Genomic DNA, 20,420 nt, shown 5'->3' with positions numbered 1-20,420 from the left:
GTTTGAAATTATGAGGAGAAAAAAGGAAGTAAGGCATCATGTAGACAACACTGCATGTCAACTGACAGAAGCAGGCACTGAAAGTAGCAGTTACAGTTGGATTAACTCACCCTTTTCACAGATATATCCAGTGATGTAATTGGAGTTGGCACCTGCAATATTGAAAATAATTAACTTCTGTTGTTGCACTTAGAGGCTTAAAGAAGAGTTGAAATAGAAGAGCAGAATCATAGATTTTACAATTTATGAACCAGCTTTTTGCACAATTCTTGCATACTATCATCTGCAAATAAATCTTAAAAGATAAAGTAAACGAGATGCTACCTATAATGATAACACGTTTCTGGAATATGGATGAATCCTACAGTACATTATCACAGAGTGTATATTTAACCTACTCAGTGGAAAAAGCCTTACTTTAAAGACTTGTAGCTCCTCTAGTGTGACTTCCTCTGTCTCTAGACTGTTTCCATTGTTTAGTGCAATGACCTTCAACACTGTGCCAATATCTGAAAGAGAAGCAGAAAAATTAAAGGGCTACAGAACTGTTGTCTGCTCCAATAATTCAGTGTCTGTGCTTGGATGGCTAAAATGGACCTGGATGCCTAAAAGTTATGGAATAAAAATGCACCTACCTGTGCCAATAAACATGACATCATACTGCCCGTCCTCCGCCTCAACACGATCCACCACTATTTGTTTCAGCTTATAAGGAATGTTAGCCTTTACAAGCACAGGGCGACGAAGGGCTGGATACACCGGCCGCCACATCAACGGGTGGCTGCGGGCAAACTGCAGGACTGAATCGGGGAAGTCCTTTGTGCTGCCAAACTCCCTGCCAGGTTGGTTGATGATTTTACTGGGGCACTGGAGAGATATGAGGGAGATAAGAAAGACATAGAGAAACAAAGGAAAAGAGAGAAAAATGAATGATGATAGCTGAAATTCAGTCCATAGAGAAAATTGTTGTTTGGCTAACTGATGGTACATTTGCAGTGAAGAAAGTGGAAGGAGACATGGACAGGCAAACAGAATCACGACAGAAGGAAGAAATCTAAATTCTCGCCTTTTTCACGTTGACTCTAAATTCCCAGCATTTTCATGCATACAGGGGGTATGCTTTCGGTAACAACTGTGGGCTAATTATTGTGTAGAAAACTTCTCAGAAAGCCCTCATTAAGAGTTTTATTGTGCCTGAAAACTTTGGATGAAAGTTCAGAACCACTGTTGCAGCTTTATGTGCGTGGTAGCAGTTTGTTTGCCAAAAAACAAAGAAAAAAATCCAGTCATTTGTGTCAGTGTAACAGTGAGAAAATGAATGTGCTAGGAGATTCTGTAAAAAATTAATAGTGCTGAAAACAGTCCAAATGAAAGCATTTATATGACCTATATGGTCTCTGGGTTTGTTTATTTGATTTAGATCTGCAGTTCTCCATGAAGCAGCTTAAGGTTTTGTGACACACATTGACAGTTTCATTAATCTTCATTGCAACTCTTTTACATTAGATTTATGGGTGAGAAAATGCCAGTCATCAAAGACTTGACCCCTCCATCTCTGCTGGTGGTCAAAACCACTGAAAAGCAATGGCTTTTTCTGCACTTCCAAAGCTGATTTACCTTCTTCAGTCTGTCAGTTCGTTTAGTTTTCTCTTAAGCTTTGATGGTGTTCCTGTCACAGTTAAAGGATGATGCAACCTGCTGTGGCTCTTATTAAGTTCAAGTACTTCAACAATAAGCAAGTACGGCTTGACCTCTTCTTTACAGAGGTCTTTACTTTCAAGATAAAGAAAAGAGGTTCACAAGACTGCAGTCTGGATTTAATATACAAATGGTCACCAAAGACAACAAAAGAGTACTTAGTGGCTCGTTTCAATAGTGTTACTTTATTGAAGTGCAAGTGCTGCAACCATTTTTTTCATCAGTTCAGATTGCTCAATTCAGTTGAGTTTTTATTTCTGGTTGAGTTGAGTTTCATTTGTTTCAGGGTAATTGGAGGTATTATGACACAAACATGTGTAGAGATTCCAGTATCCCCAATGCTTTTTACGTTACAGAATAAAGACTATAGACTATCAGATTCTCTGATTATTTGAAGTTTGGCTTCTCTATGCTGAAGACAAGTTTGACATTTAAAGAACAAAAAAGGTTGTAGTAGTAACGGTTTTGCCAAAAAATCTTAAATTGAGGTTGAGAAATGGAGAGAAATTAAATAGAGATTAATGAACTTAAACATAACGGATTCATGAGAGTCCAGTTTCGTATTTGATCACATTATAATGGAAGGTATGGTATTGTTATATTGTATTGCGTGTAATTGTCTTTCCAGACTGCACTTCCATATGGAGGGAATTTAATTACTACTGCTTATCACAACAGTAACTGATCCACACAATAGCTCTGGAATGGCATAGATCCAGTTTCAGAGGGGGGATTTGAGCTGTGCAGGGAGGTTACCCTCAAATATGCACAAACTATCGATGCATAATTTTTCTGAGTATGCTTTCCAAATCACACTGGTTATAATTTATTCCAGAAGATGTGGAATGTATAAGCTAAATCCTTCAAAGAGAATAATGATAACTCACAAACTTCAAATGTTTATCATACAGTTTTAAATATGAATGCATGACATTGTTGTAAATTGTTCTAGCATACCTTCCAAGCACAATTTCAAATATGGAGCAAAATCAACTGGTGGCATTTGTATACAGTAAAATTGACCTCACACGTAACCCTGAACATGGTTTCTGAACAGAAATAAGTGTACTTAAAATGCATCTGTTTTTGACCTGCTCAGCTTACACGTTGAACATTAAATGCTTGTGCAGCAGAGGAAACTTCACTAATGTGTCTCCATTCATCTGTTTGCACTTCAAGTAAAACCTAAACTGAAAAAGTTCCCAAGTTAATACTCGACCTATCTAAACTTTGCTGCAGCAGCTGAACTGCCTTATGTCTCCGTTTAAAGCCCAACAATAAATAATGAGAAGGAAATGATGTATGTTTGACAGGCTCCTATTAATTTATACTATTACTGTATATGTTCATGTGTCAAGCATATGTTTTGTAAGTTTAAATCCTAATGAATCACCTGCATTTTCATCCCTTTTTGACCTCGAAGGTAAAAGAAAAACAAAAACAATACTTCATACTAGATAGGTTGGTGTGGGCAGATATGGGCTGATTTAAAGCATTACAAATATAGCTTTAATGCCAAAAAGTATGGTTCATCCCATCTGACTTCACTGTTCTATAAAGATCAAGAATTAAGATAAAGTTCAAGATCAAATCTGAGGCTTTCGTGATGAAAATTTCAGTGAAGATGGCAAAAAAAAAAAACAATTTCAGAAAACATAAGGTTAATAAATCTATCAAATTCCATATCTGTGCCTTGGTAGGATTACCTCTACAGCTTTAGTAAAACTGTAATAAAAAAGATCCCCCCGTCATTTGGTCTGCTGGAAACAATTCTGGTGAAGTTTAAACACAGGAACATCTCAATCCAAGATAAATATCTTGAGCAGATAAATCAACTAAATCTGAAATTAACTTCCATTTTCCATTCTTTTATGTTTTGACAGGTGACTTAAGAGACGATGATGGGTAGGATGAGGCTTAAATCTGTTTCAATGAAAAATCCATGGAAATAAAAAGGACTTTAATGTTCTGTCGGTGCAAGTGAAAAAGAACAATGTAGGTTATTGTAACTGAGTTTAAGAGGAGAGGGTAACAATTTTAACTGCAGCCAAATATCAAGCCAGGAAAAAAAAGCAACCTCACTCTTCCCACCATCTGTGCCTCCTCCGGTCTGCCCTGAGCCATCACCATTTTCTTTCTCCTTCTCTATTTCCTTTTTCCTTCTCTTACTCGCAGATTAAGGCCAAGACATTCCTGTTAATCAAAGAGCCAGTGCGGAGAAACCACAGAGGTGTCTGCTCTGTTCTCACATAATTCATTTTCCTCCTGCCCCCATACTCTCCCATTCACTATGGTAATGATGCTGCCTACACATGTGTTTGTGTGTATAACAACACTGAGTTACAGCGATGTGGCTGGGAGAACTTGACAGAGCTCTGCTGAGTGTCAGGATGTTAACCAGAAGAAGGGTCTGCACTGCGTACAGTCACCACAGTTGCACCGCCGTATACAGTAGTTTAGTTTACTGACACGGAAACTTTCTACACCCCATCCTTAATGTTGTGATAGCTCCTCTTTCCCCTCGGATTCAGTACACACAGGAGCCGAGCAACTGTTATTATATATATACACACCATTGCAGTCCTTTTTTTTTTTTTTGCAAAATAAGTAATGAAAGAGAAGTGTCAAACCACAATCAGATATGTTTCAGCTACTGTACGGGAGGTAATTTGCAAATGTTATGAGTAAGCTTCAGTTAAGTCAGTTAACCAACAGTCAAGTTTTACTATTACTAGCTTTTAGTAAAGTTTATATATAAAGTTTATATATATATATATACACTGAATGCATCGAGATCAAGCACTGATGAGCTGGTCCTGATTTTTTTCTAACAAGAGAGAGAAGAAATGTACGTTACTCCATTCATGGCTTCATCCAATTCTCACAAGAAGTCAGCAACAGGGGAAATTTTAAGATTTGATCTCGGAGTTGAAGATGTATCACAACTTAAGTGTTATTGGGGCAGTTTGAACTGTTGCTGGCAGAGATGGGACGTCATCTGAGGAGGCAGAGGAGTCATTGACTCAATTGACCCAAACTAATTGACCTGGATGGGGTAAAATACTATGATTTTAATATTTGTATATTCAATAGCTTGCTGCCAAATGCAGTGGTCTGAGTTGTCTGATCTGTTTATTTGGATATGAAAAATCAGAAAAATCTTTCTTGGTTCGCAAATTCGGCCATTGAAATTATGCAGTCAGTGTGAATAACAACATTAAGAAAGGGTGATTCAAAACAAAACCCCAAAATGAAGACCTAAGCACACCTGACAATAACAATTAAGTGAGCTGTCTGCATTCAGAAAGTCTTTGCAGTTGGTTTGCCAACACTAGTTATGCAGATTATAGAGACAGATTCTGAATTTCATTAGAAGTTATGAGTATTTGCTCATAATGTTGGCATCAATAACATGTATTACGTTTTTGGGAAGCACAGCAGGGTCACTGGGATGGTTAATGCTGGGCAGCAACAATGCTCAAGTAACTTTAAAATTAAAAATGATACATTTGGATTGCAATCACTCACCACGCCTGGTCTTGGATAAGGAACCCTGCCTTCATAAGCACCCCATTGGTAGTCAGGACCTTCTTTATGTGCAAAAGGTCCGTTGAAAACTTCTCTGATATCAGTCATGCGGTAAACACACACAGCAAAGCCCTGGAATACATTACTGTAAAGAAGAGAATGTAAAATGTACAGTGTTGGAATATAACATATCCAAAAATCATGTTACTGAGTCGTACAGATGTTGAGTGCACATTATTTTGAAAGCTGAGCTCTATGCGTGTTTACCTGATGGTACTAAAGATTGCATAGACATCTGGGTTCCTTTCATCCTTGGTCCTCATCAGGAAAACATCCTCTGTTTTATCAAAAGACAGTGTCAATGTGTGCGTGGGAGTATAAATATGTGCAGATATGATACACTGTAACCAAGTGCAGGATCATATGAAAATTCTTATGTGTGCGTGTGTGCTTTAATGTGTCTCACCAAGTTGGTTGAAGTGAGTATCGATTCCGTGAGGTCCTGGTACAGAACAGACAAGTCTGGCTTTGATAAAGGTGCTCCACTTATTGACCAGCACTCTCTGACCGCCGACATCATTCTGGCTCAAGATACAGAAAATCAATCTATAAAGCACAGCTGCGTATTTATTTCCAAACACAAATCATTCATTGTTTTGGCTCTTTACACCACCTCACTGGATGTGAAGTGAAAGATGATGAAAGTGCTGAGTTTCAGCTTCAGCGTCGAATTAGGATTTTCTGATCTCCAAGCAAGAGATCTACTCATAGCTCCTCGGTTTATGTGTATGTGTGAATGCGTATAATGGTGATCAGCTTTGGTAAAAAGCTTTTTGGCAAAAATCAGTATAGGAGTGTGGATGACATTTGTCTTGGAAAGAATTGGAGGCCTGAGAAGGAAATACTACTTGTATGAGGAAGAAAAAAATAAAGATGGAAAAAGGTGAACACATGAGAAGGAGAAAGAAAGTTAGATGGTGAAAGTTTAAGTGGGTTTTTGCCTGAGTGGTTTATCCAAACTTTACTGACACAGTCTATCAAAATCAATGGAAACCCCAGCAGCTGTGTGCGTGTTTTTGTGCTTGTGTGTATTTGTGTGTAATATTTTATGCATGCCTGTATTTGCGTGTGCTGTTACAGTACAGACATGGGTTTATAAGGCAAATCATTGCGTGAAAGAATGTTACGGAGCGTATAGGGCAGATGGAGATCATTGTTGGGAAATCTGACAGCTGTGTGCATTTTGGAAGGAGAAACATTTCATATACTTCTAAATTTCACGATCAACCTTGGGGAAAGTAAATATTTGATCGCCCCGAAAGAAATTTGTCTTTTCCACAAGGTAGTTTATGACTGACATAATAGGAGGATAAACCCATAAAACCATTACCTTCTGTCCTGGAAAATTAATTCTGCAGACATCTGTATGTCGCCATATACTCAGAAAGTCCCTTGAGTCAAACTTTTTGCTGTACAGTATCTAGCTCAGTGTTTCTGTAGCTTATCAATGTCTCAAAATATGAGACTTATTGTGACTCCTCTGGTGCTCCTTTGCAATCTCATCTTCAAGTGAAATATCCCTACAGATGTCTCATTCCGGGGACAGGATATTTGAATGGCCTCGAGGAAGTGCATGTCTAGCTCACCTGAACATCTGGCTTCTCTCATCCACACCTATCAACAAACCATCTTTCAGTGTTTCAGCATATGTAAGTATGTCTGTGAAGGTTCTCAGTCATCCAGGTCATCGTAGTCAAAGGAGCTTGCAAAGAAAAGCGTCTGGACTTCTTTAAGTTTACTTGAAGACGTTTCACCTCTCATCCGAGAAGCTTCTTCAGTTCTAAGGTCAAATGGTGGAGAGTCCCAGATATAAACCTAGTGGGAGTATCCCCCCACAGAGGGACAAAAGGACCCCCTGATGATCTTCTAATCGCCTGAGCCAAGGTGTGAAACTGGGTGTGGGTCCCAATCAGCCAGAGTTTTGGGTGTGTTCATTGTGAAACCTGGCCCCACCTTATCATGCGAATTCCTGAGGTCAGATGGCCCAGGATGTGAGTGGGCGTTAAGGCGTCTGGGAAGGGATCTCAAAACTGGATTATAGATGGCAGAGAGTTGGTGTCGTAAACCCCCGCCTCTGTTCAAAGATGGTCGCTCACAGTGGACATAGATGGCTTCTTTCACTCCTCTTTCAAACCATCTGTCCTCTCTGTCCAAAATGTGAACATTGGCATCCTCAAAAGAGTGTCCTTTATCCTTAAGATGCAGATGGACTGCTGAGTCTTGTCCTGTGGAGGTGGCTCTTCTGTGTTGTGCCATGCGCTTGTGAAGTGGCTGTTTGGTCTCTCCAATGTAGAGGTCTGGGCATTCCTCGCTGCACTGTACAGCATACACCACATTGTTAAGTCTGTGTTTTGGCGTTTTGTCTTTCGGGTGAACCAGTTTTTGTCTGAGCGTGTTGCTGGGTCTGAAATGCACCGGGATGTCATGCTTGGAGAAAACTCTCCTAAGTTTTTCTGATACACCGGCTACATAGGGGATGACAATGTTGTTGCGTCTGTCCTTCTTATCCTCCCTCGTTGGTGTCTGGTCTTCTTTTCTGTGCCTCTTTGCTGACTTTAAGAACGCCCATTTAGGATAGCCGCACGTTTTGAGTGCTTCCTTTACATGTGTGTGTTCCTTCTTTTTTCCTTCAGGCTTAGAGGGAACATGTTCTGCCCGGTGGTGTAGGGTCCTAATTACTCCAAGTTTGTGTTCCAAAGGGTAATGGGAGTCAAACAGACAAAACGCCAAAACACAGACTTAACAATGTGGTGTATGCTGTACAGTGCAGCAAGGAATGCCCAGACCTCTACATTGGAGAGACCAAACAGCCACTTCACAAGCGCATGGCACAACACAGAAGAGCCACCTCCACAGGACAAGACTCAGCAGTCCATCTGCATCTTAAGGATAAAGGACACTCTTTCGAGGATGCCAATGTTCACATTTTGGACAGAGAGGACAGATGGTTTGAAAGAGGAGTGAAAGAAGCCATCTATGTCCACTGTGAGCGACCATCTTTGAACAGAGGCGGGGGTTTACGACACCAACTCTCTGCCATCTATAATCCAGTTTTGAGATCCCTTCCCAGACGCCTTAACGCCCACTCACATCCTGGGCCATCTGACCTCAGGAATTCGCATGATAAGGTGGGGCCAGGTTTCACAATGAACACACCCGAAACTCTGGCTGATTGGGACCCACACCCAGTTTCACACCTTGGCTCAGGCGATTAGAAGATCATCAGGGGGTCCTTTTGTCCCTCTGTGGGGGGATACTCCCACTAGGTTTATATCTGGGACTCTCCACCATTTGACCTTAGAACTGAAGAAGCTTCTCGGATGAGAGGTGAAACGTCTTCAAGTAAACTTAAAGAAGTCCAGACGCTTTTCTTTGCAAGCTCCTTTGACCATATGTAAGTATCAGTTTTTGTGGATCTCCCGAGTTAATGAAACTTTGTTTCTCTGTCTTTCTGTGGCATTATGATGCGACATGCATGATGCTATATGTATTTTATCAATGCTTAATCCTCTAATAATGCAGTTTCTTGTGTAGTTGTAGATATCTTAAAATGTCAGCAACAAAGCACTTTATATTTTAAGGTAAAGGCCGTACAATAATAACCAATAGAAAACCCCAACATTCAAATGTCCCCTCTATGAGCAAGCACTTGATGACAGTGGGAAGGAAAAACTCCCTGTTAGCAGGAAGAAACCTCCAGCAAAGCCAGGCTGAAGGTGTGGCGGCCATCTGCCAAAACCGGTTAAGGGTGAGGGGAGGAAGGGCAAATAGGGCAAAAACACACGGTGGAAGAGAGACAGAGATTAATAATAAACACACACATAGTGAAAAGCCAGGGTCTGTGCACAACGAGCTCTATTGAGGTGGCTTTTACAACTTAAATTCTAAACCTTAACGGAAAAATTTACATCAAATATAAAAAGCATTATGGAGTATCTTACCGCACACACTCGTCCAACTCGTGTGTGTATGGCCCCCTCTGTTTCTCCAGCCTCTGTGGCCTTCTCAGTGAAGAAGAAATACACCTTATCATTGTCTCTGTCATCATTATCCGGGATGAGGTGGGCTGCAATGAACTTGGGATCTGCAAGGTTGAAGATGGAAAAGAGTTGCATGTGGGAGTATGAGTAAATCACTTTGATCTTTATTTCAGCATCTTTATAGTAAAATTTTGCATATTTCTAACAGACTTGCTGTTGTTTGTTTGTACTTCTTGTTGACTTAACATTGTCTTGTATTGTAGAAACGCTCGGGAAAGAGTGAAACATTACCATGAAGGAGTTTCTGGTCGGTCTCTGTCCTCATTGTGGAGCGACCACCCATACTTCTGAATATCACAGAGTCTCTTCCCAGGAAATCTGCTGTCAGTCCTGTATACAGCTCCCCACCTACATAGAGACAGGAAATGTTTAAAAGAAGGGGGGAAAAAGATGATGAGAAGAGCAGAGTTTACAGAAAATGGTTGCAAGAATGTAAAAAGAGGGTAATTAGTAAATAAAAAAAGGAAAGGCAGCCAAAAATAATGGGTGAGTTTGAGGTTTAGTTAAATGAAGAACATAGATGCAGGGCAGGAAAGAAGAAAATGAACAAACCCAACACAGAACACACAGGGAGTGTAATTTGAAACTTAAGCATCCTCCACTGAGACCATCAGTAGTGGACCAACTTTAACTTTCAGCCACTCTGAAAATTCTTGCAAATGGAGCTAAATAACAAAATCCCTCTTCCAGCACATTTTTCACAATATATTTTGGGAAATCCTCAGCTGTTGGAGGTTATCGGTCACAAGACAAGACAGCGACCCCAAACGCCTATAAAACAACCCACTGCAACTATCACATAATGAAGAATTATAAGAGTGAGTTTTTCATAGTGAAGCTGGGTTGTTTTCAAAAACACTATTTTTAATTTTTCCCAGCTGGTGTAGAAACTCAATCTGGTGACAGACTGCTCTCATGTGACCTTGTGGAAAGTGAAAATTAATTCTTCTTATTTTATTTGGCCATGATAATGGTATTAGAAATGCACAGATACTTCTTTACCGTACAGCGAGACACCCATGCAGTCAAACCTATGTGGTAAGACATAATCAAAGTGCAAATATAAACGCACGGACAACATAATGCTTGCTGACAGGTCGTGGGGAATTGAGGTTTGCGCATGTTGGGAAAAGATCCTAAAACTGAGGAGGAGAGATCATTGAGTTGATAACTGATGAAGAGGATTTTCATCAGGTTTTTATTGTTTCATTCTCAGCGTCTCTGTTTCTCTTTATCTTTCTCATCCAGGGCTGCAGAGTGTCAGTCGAAGCTCTGTATGTGTATTTGTTGTTTCTTTCTTTCAGTATTTGGTTATGGCTTTAGGGATACAAAAGAAGAAGCTTTAAGGCAAAGAAGAAAACATGCATAACAAAACCTTGTGGTTTTGACCACTAATGATCACTGAGGCCAGCAGACTGACTGAAAGTCAAATTCAGTCCCGTAACAAGAGTCTGAATTCAGTCTGTCATCAAACACATCCTTGCTGACCCAGAGTGGAGCTGGAGATTTGCTGACTGCATTTTTTAGATTTTACCATTCAAATTGATGATGAATCCTAAACCTTTAACAAATTATGAGCCTCTACCAGCATGTACAGTATGCTTTCGTCTCTATCTGTTACTATTTCTATGACAAATGCTTTTGTGTCTCTTTTTCTGTATGCATGTGACCGCTGCAGTATCACTGCAGATGTCCAAACTACTATTTGGCTCTAATTTGCGGTCTTCCTGCCAATTACAGTGCACTGAGGGATGAATTCTGATGCTGAAAGCGCCCAGCTGTGGAGCCAGAAAGGGATGTATACGTGCACATACACACTATATATATTTCCACCCTTAGTGGATCCTGGGATTGTGTGCCATTGGCATAAATCAGCGTTATTTCACAAGCCCCAGTAAATACCTCGTGACATTTAGAGAGAAACACCCAGAACTTTTCAACCTTGTCCGGGGGGTGGGGGGTTAAATAGTCAGATGCGGCAAATGAATTAACAGCTGTGCCACAGAGGCTTATGAAATTGATATTTTGTTGTGCAATCCCTTTGACGGAAAATGATGACGGCTAAAACACCCCCTACCGGGTCTTTAACCTACTCTCTCTTTTTTGGCATGTTTACCTTTACTCTGACAGCAGAGAGGCAGACAGTAAACAGGAAAAGGAAAAGGGGAATTGACACGTGCCAGAGCAGTCTGTGTTTTAAATGTTTGGAATATGTCAGCGTTATTGCTGTACGACAAAACATCTAATGAATCTTAAACGGGTGCCCTCGCCATATGGCTTCATAAACCACTCAGGAAGTTGTTTAGAAATGTAGGCCAAACAATACGGGACATACCACTGAAGGTGCTGGCGAAGGGGAAGCTGGGGTCATGTGGAACTCTTCCTCTTCCATTTTCCACATTTAGAGGGTCCATTGTGAACACGTGCTGGGGAAGGAAGACACTCAGTTAGTGTTTAATTCCTTAAGTATAGCTGATATAATGTATCAGTGCATTGATGTTTATTTTCTCTTCAAAACAAATGAGAACCGTCTTGCTTCAAAACTCAACGTAACACCTGAGATTAATTATGATTCTGAGGAAAAGCTCAGCAGGTATGTCTCCATAGCAGAGCAAATTGGATCTTGTATAAAGGGTTAATTTTTTAATAACTGAAAGGCCATTGTTCTTCCCCTCTGTTCCATTGTCGACACAAATAAAAGAGACCATGGGCTGGTTTTAGTTTCACCGGGTGTTACATTTATTTGTCCTTTCAGCGAACCCGGCGACTGTCTGAGACTGACGGCGCTGTCTGAGATAAGAGGAAATGCAGGATCAGAGCAGTTGCCAGGGTTCAGAGAAATTTCCCACCCTGTTCCCAGTGCAGATTATTCCTTAGAGCTGTGGATTTCGAAGAGCCAGGAGGGTAATAAAGGGGGGTAGAGTCCGTAAAACACTTATTAAATAGACTTAAAATGCAAACTTTGTCAACAATAAAAAAAGTGCTTCAATCCTGAGATCATAAAACTCAGTCAACACATACTCTGCAGGGAAAAAACAACCAAAAATATACAGCCAGATTCATGACATGAAAATATAAACAGTTTTTTGAGTCTGTGGCCAGATGATAGACTGAACCGTACACCATGTTCATTCAAACCTTTCCTATTTCATTTATTTTCATAACAGCAGCATATCTTGCTGCACAGCAACTGCTGTTTTCAGCAGCACCAACAATAGTCTGAAACAAGGCGACAAGAGTCTGCAGCCACATCAGCTCCTTCACTCACTCCAAAAACAGTCTGTGCTGGAAAAATGTATGAATGTGACATCACTCTATATTGCTTGTTGGGACAATGGCTGAACTTTGTGATGAAATCAATTTGTTATCTGACCCACTACAGATTTTCTGTTTACCTTTGTTTTGTTTGGCTAAAAAGTCTGTTAATTCAGTCAACATCAAAGCCTGTCTCCAAAAAGGCAGAAGCAAGGCATCGTGTGTGCACCGTGACAACACCCCAAGGTATCGGATGGAGCACATTTGATGCAAATGACCTGGGGTTTGATGGCATTTTGGGGGTTTCATGACATGCTGAAAATGAGCCACACTTACATAGCTGTCACTTACCTTTCTGTGCTTTTGTCAAAATTAAAGCTAAACACAGGTAAAGTGATTTTTTTCCCCCAACCTGGCAGTATAATTTGAGTATGCTGAATAGAAATGGATGGAGACATGATTTTACAGGTTTGTCCTTCAGTGCGTCCAGGTGAAGAATATATTTTAGGTTTTATAATCTAGTTCTTGCCTGCCAAGGTAACATAAATTCACATTCCCCGCTGACGTCCACTTTACTTGAAACTGCATTTAAATTCTACTTTTCTTACTCTGGCAGAGTGGAGTAAGGAAGCAATTAAAAAAGCCTCACACAGAAGGCTTCTTTGTCATTTACCCTTTTGTAAAGTTCACCTGACAAATACTGGCCATACTGGACAAAAGGCCTTGTGTTTTTCTGTCTTTGAATTTCCACTTCAGTGACACCAGTGTACCAGTCTGTGTTTGCCAGAGACGCCTGCATGTGATCAATTCCAAATGCAGTCAACTTCCAGGGGAAAAAAGGGGAATAGAAGGTGACAAGAGCAGCAGTAGGACCTCTGGTTTAATGCAAGTGCATGTTACTGATTTAAGTGTCCTTACAGTGAACTTTGTCCGTCTCAGTCTTTGTTCCTGTAATAAACAATGGAGCATTGTTACAAGGTGGGCGAGGCTTTGACTGAGCAGAGATCACAGGGGAGATGATGACATTGAAGTAGGCTTGATAAAAATAGTGTAAGAAACACAGTGGACAGCAAATACGCCCACACACAGTGTGTCACCCGGGCAGTAATAAGTGCCAAATATCACGGACACGTCAAATTTCTTCACACTTCAAATTTAATGCACAAACTTTTTCATTTAATCTACATGTAGATTTTTGGTTTGAATGACTTTTAAAGGTCTTGAAGGGCAGGCATACAGTCCAGCCGTATGCACAGAATTCACACTTCATCAGTTTTTTAGATTACGAGGAGAAGTTAAAAGTAATCTGATTCATGTCTTGCCCTGTATGAGAATAGAACTCTTTCATTCTTCCAGTACTACACAAGTGGGATTTATGAGGGCTTCATTTGTCATTTTGACCAGATTTTATCCACACCGTGACGATTTTTATTCAAAGTTTTTCATATGTCAATAACTTTATAGCAAAAGCGCAGAACCTTTTGTGTAAATGTATTGTTTAATTAGTTCATTATGTCATACAGTAAACCCTTTCCTCCACCACTGTAACTCTTTCTGTGTTGCATTTTTTCTCATTTCCAGCTGCTTTCTGCTCTTCGTCTCCTCTCATGCATGCACAGGTCGTTTAGCTCATTCATTAGTCATCCTCATCCTTTCGGCACCTCTTCACTCACATGTGTGCACATATGTGTGTGTGTTTGAGATATACACATATACACACATATGTGTATTTTGCATTTCTATATGCAGTCTTTCCGCTGTGCACTTGTGCAGCAAATACAAGTCGGTGCGGCTTTCGGGGTGTTTGCATGTGTGCGTGTGCGTCTGCGTTATCTCATTGTGATCCAAAGGAATGGCGCAGCTGCCTGTTCAGCTGATTAGACTGTCAGAGTCACTTTGCCCATACTTTGCCAAAACAAATACACAGAAGTGCCGTGATACAGGGAGAGAGAAACATCCAGGCCACTTTACACACAGCTGTGCCAAGCAAAACACACCGGACCCCCGCTACAAGACCAGCAAGACAAGTGACTACTGACACAGGCACACACTTCCATTTGTGTAATTTAACATGTGGAAAACTTCATTTATTTAGTTTATTCATTAACCTCCATCCAGCGGATTATTTAACCTTTAAATTAAAACTAATACTGAAAACAATGTTCACCCTTAATCAGCGGACTAAAAGAGAGACTACAGATTCAATGTTAAAGACTGACCCACCTTCTTATAAATGAGGTGCTGGGATTCACAAGACAGTGAACACAACTTTGCTATTAGCAGTATATCCAGGTGTTTTCTGTTCCAGCAGTTTTGGTGGTTTGACCACTTAGGGGGCTAATATTTTGTGAGTAATGTTAGCAGTAATATGGATATGTGCGTTTTCATTGCTGACAGCAACTACAGCAAACCAGAAGTCAATGAATGACAAAGTTGCATTCATAAATATAGGGCCCGACTTGTCTAGTAAAAACAACTCTATTGCTCTTATTGTTGGGAATGTGAAACCAACTACTGGTTACAACCAAGGGGCAACGTCTGAAGCTGAAAAATGAAGTGTTGAAATAAGCGCAGTTCCTCTACTTGCCATTTGAGGCTGGCTCCAAAATCCCCATAAACTCACATGTTAAAATGTCCAACTTTCAGCATTAAAAGGGATCGTTATAGCCTGGCTTAAACAAAAGGTCTGTACTACTGGATTTGGTCATTTCTTCATATAGTATAGATCTCTGTATCTTCCAGTGCATACACAGGTCGCTTAGCTCCTTCTGTTCTGTGGCTTCAGTGGTTATGAGAGTTTCTGCCTTTGTAATGACTCTGAAATGGGTGACATTTTTCTGTGATGCAATCATTGACAAGTGTCTCAATTAGCATCTCACAGGCTTCAACACTACTTAAAGTGATTAAACTGGACCTGTTCACGGTGTTTGTGTGCTGTTGAAACCTTTTGGAGGATTTTCATTTTGATTCAACTTCTAGGTTGGTGACTGCATCTACACTGTTACTCAGTGTTGGTCAAGTTACTTGAAAAAAGTAATCAGTAAATAATTACTGATTACTTCCCCAAAAAAGTAATCCCGTTACTTTACTGATTACTTATTTTCAAAAGTAATTAATTACTTAGTTACTTAGTTACTTAGTTACTTTTTAAAAACACGATTTACAACCTGAATAGGTGATGAAGCGATAGATCTGTCAACCCAATTCTACTTTTTCTGCATAATCCATCATACAAGATGTAATCAAATGGAAAAGTCTCTTTTTTTAAACTTGTTTTATCTGTTTTAATCTTTTAACTTTATGCATCAAGCAAAAATTTAATTATATGCACCATTCTCTGACTTGAAGAAATTAGTTTAACATTTAAACCTATTTTCTGCACATTCCAGCACATAAAATAAAATATTTTTTGGGTTTACACTCAGTCTTTCAAATAGATGCAAGTAAAACACAGCAGAAAGTAAATAAAATCAAAGACTAGCAGTCCTGTTGCTCTATTTTCACCTGTAAAGCAGGAGTGGGGTGCTCTGGTGCAGGTGTGGCGCAGCGGTCAGTGGAAGAATCCGCGAGTTTCTCTGTGAATTTCCCATTACGTCGTTGCGCACTCGGAGCTTGTTTAGGGTTTTTTTCGGTGTAAAAAGAAGTTTTCTTCCCACGCACAACGGACGCTAATGTTTTTGTCACTTTTTATGGAATCAAACTCAAAGTAAGGTCAGTACTTCCAAGCTTTAAACGCTGCACGCTCATATTCTCTCCCGCACTCGATATATGATCCATTGTTGATCTGCAGACAGCTGTTGTCACGAACGTCGCACTCGCTTACATCACTGTCATGAGACATTCCCGCAAAAAAATCACGGTTTTAGTAACACAGTAACGCAGCGTTCCTACGGGAAAGTAACGGTAATCTAATTACCGTTTTTGCAATAGTAATCCCTTACTTTACTCGTTACTTGAAAAAAGTAATCAGATTACAGTAACGCATTACAAGTAACGCGTTGCTGCCCATCTCTGCTGTTACTTATCATTTAACTTTTACAAGACATTTCAGACTGAACGCCTTCAACCTCTCATATTTTTACAATCCTTTCTTTGTCAGGTTGACGACACAAATCGGTGTGTTTTCTCCACCAGTTAAATAAATGGATAGTGTCTCTTTGGGATTGTTCATTCTGATCCTAATCCTAAGAATAAAATAATAGGCTGCATGCAAAAATAACAGACAGGAACAAAAATTTGACTTTCAGTTTGAATTAGATCATCTGTCCCATTAAGATAAACAAAGGAGAAAAAAAAATCCCATTTTGTCCTTGATTGTTATAAATGTTTTGAAGAAGTGACGCCACATTAAAACATAAAATCATCTGTCCTGGACATTGAATCATCAAGTTTATTTGACTTGTCCGGGGTTTATTATTTAACATCAGATAAAATTTTGCGACACGGAGCTGTATAAAACACTTAACGTCTAAAAGTGTTTGGTCTCGCTTCAAACATCTTGGACAACTAGCAGACCTCATGTGACACCATGTTGTACTTGGCTATGTCCCCTCTGTCCAGTCAAATAATGACTGGGCTTCCTCTCTCACCATTCAACTCTCCCTCTGGGGGACGTAAGCATGGGAATCACGCTCTCCCATTTCATCTTTCGTTGCCTTTCATTCCTCTTCTGTTTTCGAATTTATCTTTTCTGGTTTTATTTGCTTTTGAAAATTACTGAATATTCGTCAGCCAAAGAGAAACAGTGTGAGAATGGAGGGAGATTAGAAGACAAGCGGGGAAGATAAAGCAGAAAATAAATAAAGACACAAGGATAGACAGAACGAGAGCTATTGCCTACAATTATAGCAATTATTACAGTTAAAGTTGATGTAAACTACCAATTAAAATGAGACAAATGGGGCAAAATGAGCAGAAAAAGCACAGGCAGTAAATTTAGCTTTCACTTAAAGAGCTCTAGTGAAGAGTCTGATCCAAAGGCAAGACACATGAGAAGACTAGAACAGGTGATTTACAAGGAATAAATTTTTCATCATGCTTTCAACCTTTTTAGTTCACTTGCAGTGCTGTTACGCTGACAGGCATTTACTATTTTTCCCAACAGACATGAAAAATAACTCTTTTTAGGCCACGATGGTGAGCGGAAATGATTTAGCAAATTCCTTACTAAGCAAGTTTATTTTTTTAAGCTCCACAAAACACAAATCTTAAGTAAAAGTCAGCTTTAACTGAAAAATGAAGCTTCAGGATCAATGAAGCTTGCGTTAACTCCCTGTATCTGCACATATACATTGAACTTTTTTATGTTTGAATGTTTGCTTGTGTTTCTGTCTCCCTGTCCACATATTTATGTTTTAGCTGGTGTTATTTGTTTTGATGGCTTCTATGTGTGCGTATAAGTGTGTGCCCGTGTGTGTGTGTGTGTGTGTGTGTGTGTGTGTGTGTGTGGTCTTGTATCTTTATGTCGTCACTGTAACATGTTGGTTTATTTTCACATCTATGACGCTGCCCAGGCAAGCTGTGTCACTCACCGGGGGGGACTTCAGTTTATGTTAGTCTTTAAGTGTGGGGGAGTAAGGGAGAGAGAGAGAAGGGGGAGACAAAGACACAATGACCTGAGACAAAAATTAGAGGTTCATTTAATGGGGATTATGATGCTCTTAACTGATGATAATTCACTAAATCATGGGTCATTTTTCTGAAGCAAGGAACGGGACACACGAGTTCTTCTTGAATGGCCCAATGAAACTTAATCTCATTGCACATGAGCATAAAAAATGCTTTTAGTGGTTTTTAAATGTTGTCTAAGACACGCCTGACCTCCAAGACCTCCAAGAAATATGAACATTACTGACACGGCCAATCATGAGGTTACGCTGGTGGGTTCGTTGACCAGAATGTTTCCAAATCCAATTCTTTGTTTTCATCTTTGAATAAAAGTATGAAATACAGTTGGGCTTGGCTAACACCAAAAGGCAATAACAGCATGTCCAATACTAATAGATTTAGTCAAAACACTGTCTGACAGTGCATTTTTTTCCACTGAGCCAGCTGTTGTAAAATGAATCAAATATTTTCTCACAACATGTTGAAATTTTTGCGTAAAACATTGTTGACAGTCAGGCAACAAAGTGACACCAAGAAAAAGAGAAGGGGGAGAGAATGGGGTGCCACTGGAGCGATAGAAAGAGTATGTATATGCCCCCTAACTGAGATGAAACACCTATGAGGTCAAAGGTCATCCCACCCAGAGTCCAGGAACTGAGAGCCCGCCGCCTCAGTTCCTGGGAGAGGTCAAGCACTCAAATGGGTGTGTTTTCTCCACCAGTTTACAATTGGTTATATAAATGGACAGGCTCTCTTTGGTGCTGTCCATTCAGCCGGACTCGCTGACTACCTGACAGGAAACACTTGTAGTCTGAGTGGTGGTTTTAGACAGACACGCAAGCTGGAGAGCAGCTGGCGTCATGATATATTTTAGGAGAGAAGAAGTGATTTGTTTTTTGACACCCATACGACTGTTGCAGGCTGTTCCGCTCATTAAATACACACCTGGGCAGACACGCATACGTGTGCAAACACAACTATCCTATCACAAAGTGCATCCCGTGGGCCAAATAAAACAGAAGGAGCAATGATTGCAAAGACAGGTGCACCACCTTCATCATCTTAAACTGGATAGCAACAGATGATTCAATGCACTTTAACAAAAGAAATGACACCTACAGTCCCTGTAGTTTCGTAACTGGCTATCTGAATCATTCCTGCAGGAAAAACCCCCATAACCGCTTACTAAGAAGTGCTGAGTTCAAGTGTGTTGCTTAGTTGCACTGGGGGCAGAAACTCCTGCACTTCCCAGGAGGCTGCAGTTTAAAACATGTGGCCTACATTTCTGCTCTGCTCCCAAATGCATCGCAACCCTTAACAAGGATTCTGCTGAACTGTTTCTATCTCCAGTGTTTGTTTCCCCAGTTTTGAGCCACGCAGACCACAGTATATTGTCTCTGAGCTAAATTATTTAACATGAACAGAGAAATATGTATTCCATTTTCCATGATGTGCCATAAAACCCAGAGTTCAAAAACCACACTCGGGATGACAGATCAGGGGGGAGGAAGAAAATGACACCACTAAGGAGAACACACGCTGTGTCGAGAACCTAAATCCATAACAGAAAAGGAAAAATGCACTTCCTGTGCTTTATATGCACACACAAGCCACACACACAAATCAACACACATTCTACAAGGTTGGCACTCTCCCATCCCACTGTCTCATTTCCCTAACAGAGCGCTTTGCCAACATCCACCTCCCCCCTCCCCTAAAGACTGACCCTCTCCTGCTGGGCCCTACAGGGCAGCACACTGGGCAAGGATCTGTTCAAGTGCCGTTAAAGAGAGAGAAAGTCTGTCTTAATAGCTCCATTCATACATTCTTGTCCTTTAAGTGGCTCCAAGTCTGAGAGTCTGCAGAGGTTTCCACTCAGCTGAGCATCTGAGAGCCAGCCTGTGCATTTGAAAAGATGTATAGAGGGTTTAATGCTGCGGCTGAGTGGCCTGCAGAAAAACTCATGGCAGAGCTGCCTGTAGAGAATTAACATTGAACCTCAGGGATCTGTGCACAGACCCCAATCAGTCTGAACTGTGTTTTTCTGAAAAGCCACATTGGCACCAACCCCATTTGCTCCATTAGACTGATTTCCTCCACAGCTTTGAGGCCACCCAGTCGTTCCTTGTATCATCTCATACATATACACTATTTCCTTTGTATGGTGCCATGCTTTTCTACTGAGAAGTAGTAAGACCACCAACCTTTCATTATCATGTCAACTGTAAATTT

The 20,420-nt window shown here is 40.3% G+C and overlaps 1 protein-coding gene across 2 annotated transcripts in view; it reads right to left on the bottom strand.

Annotated features, from left to right (window-relative positions):
• sema3g (semaphorin 3G) overlaps window positions 1-20,420 on the bottom strand; it is a 62,007-nt gene that overhangs the window by 9,954 nt on the left and 31,633 nt on the right. For both annotated transcript variants that reach the window (XM_084916785.1, XM_084916784.1), the window contains exons 5-13: window positions 11,662-11,752; window positions 9,558-9,674; window positions 9,228-9,370; window positions 5,693-5,807; window positions 5,494-5,563; window positions 5,227-5,371; window positions 636-867; window positions 418-509; window positions 111-152 (exon numbers count right to left, since the gene is read on the bottom strand). In XM_084916785.1, the coding sequence (XP_084772911.1) occupies window positions 111-152; window positions 418-509; window positions 636-867; window positions 5,227-5,371; window positions 5,494-5,563; window positions 5,693-5,807; window positions 9,228-9,370; window positions 9,558-9,674; window positions 11,662-11,752 (1,047 nt within the window). The remainder of the gene's footprint in view (window positions 1-110; window positions 153-417; window positions 510-635; window positions 868-5,226; window positions 5,372-5,493; window positions 5,564-5,692; window positions 5,808-9,227; window positions 9,371-9,557; window positions 9,675-11,661; window positions 11,753-20,420) is intronic.

The sequence above is a fragment of the Perissodus microlepis genome, chromosome 20 (genome assembly GCF_051167445.1).
Source record: "Perissodus microlepis isolate ML-2025 ecotype Zambia chromosome 20, ASM5116744v1, whole genome shotgun sequence".
Lineage (NCBI taxonomy): Eukaryota > Metazoa > Chordata > Actinopteri > Cichliformes > Cichlidae > Perissodus > Perissodus microlepis.
The sequence above is the reverse complement of the archived record's forward strand: the minus strand, read 5'-3'. Positions and strand labels throughout refer to the sequence as shown.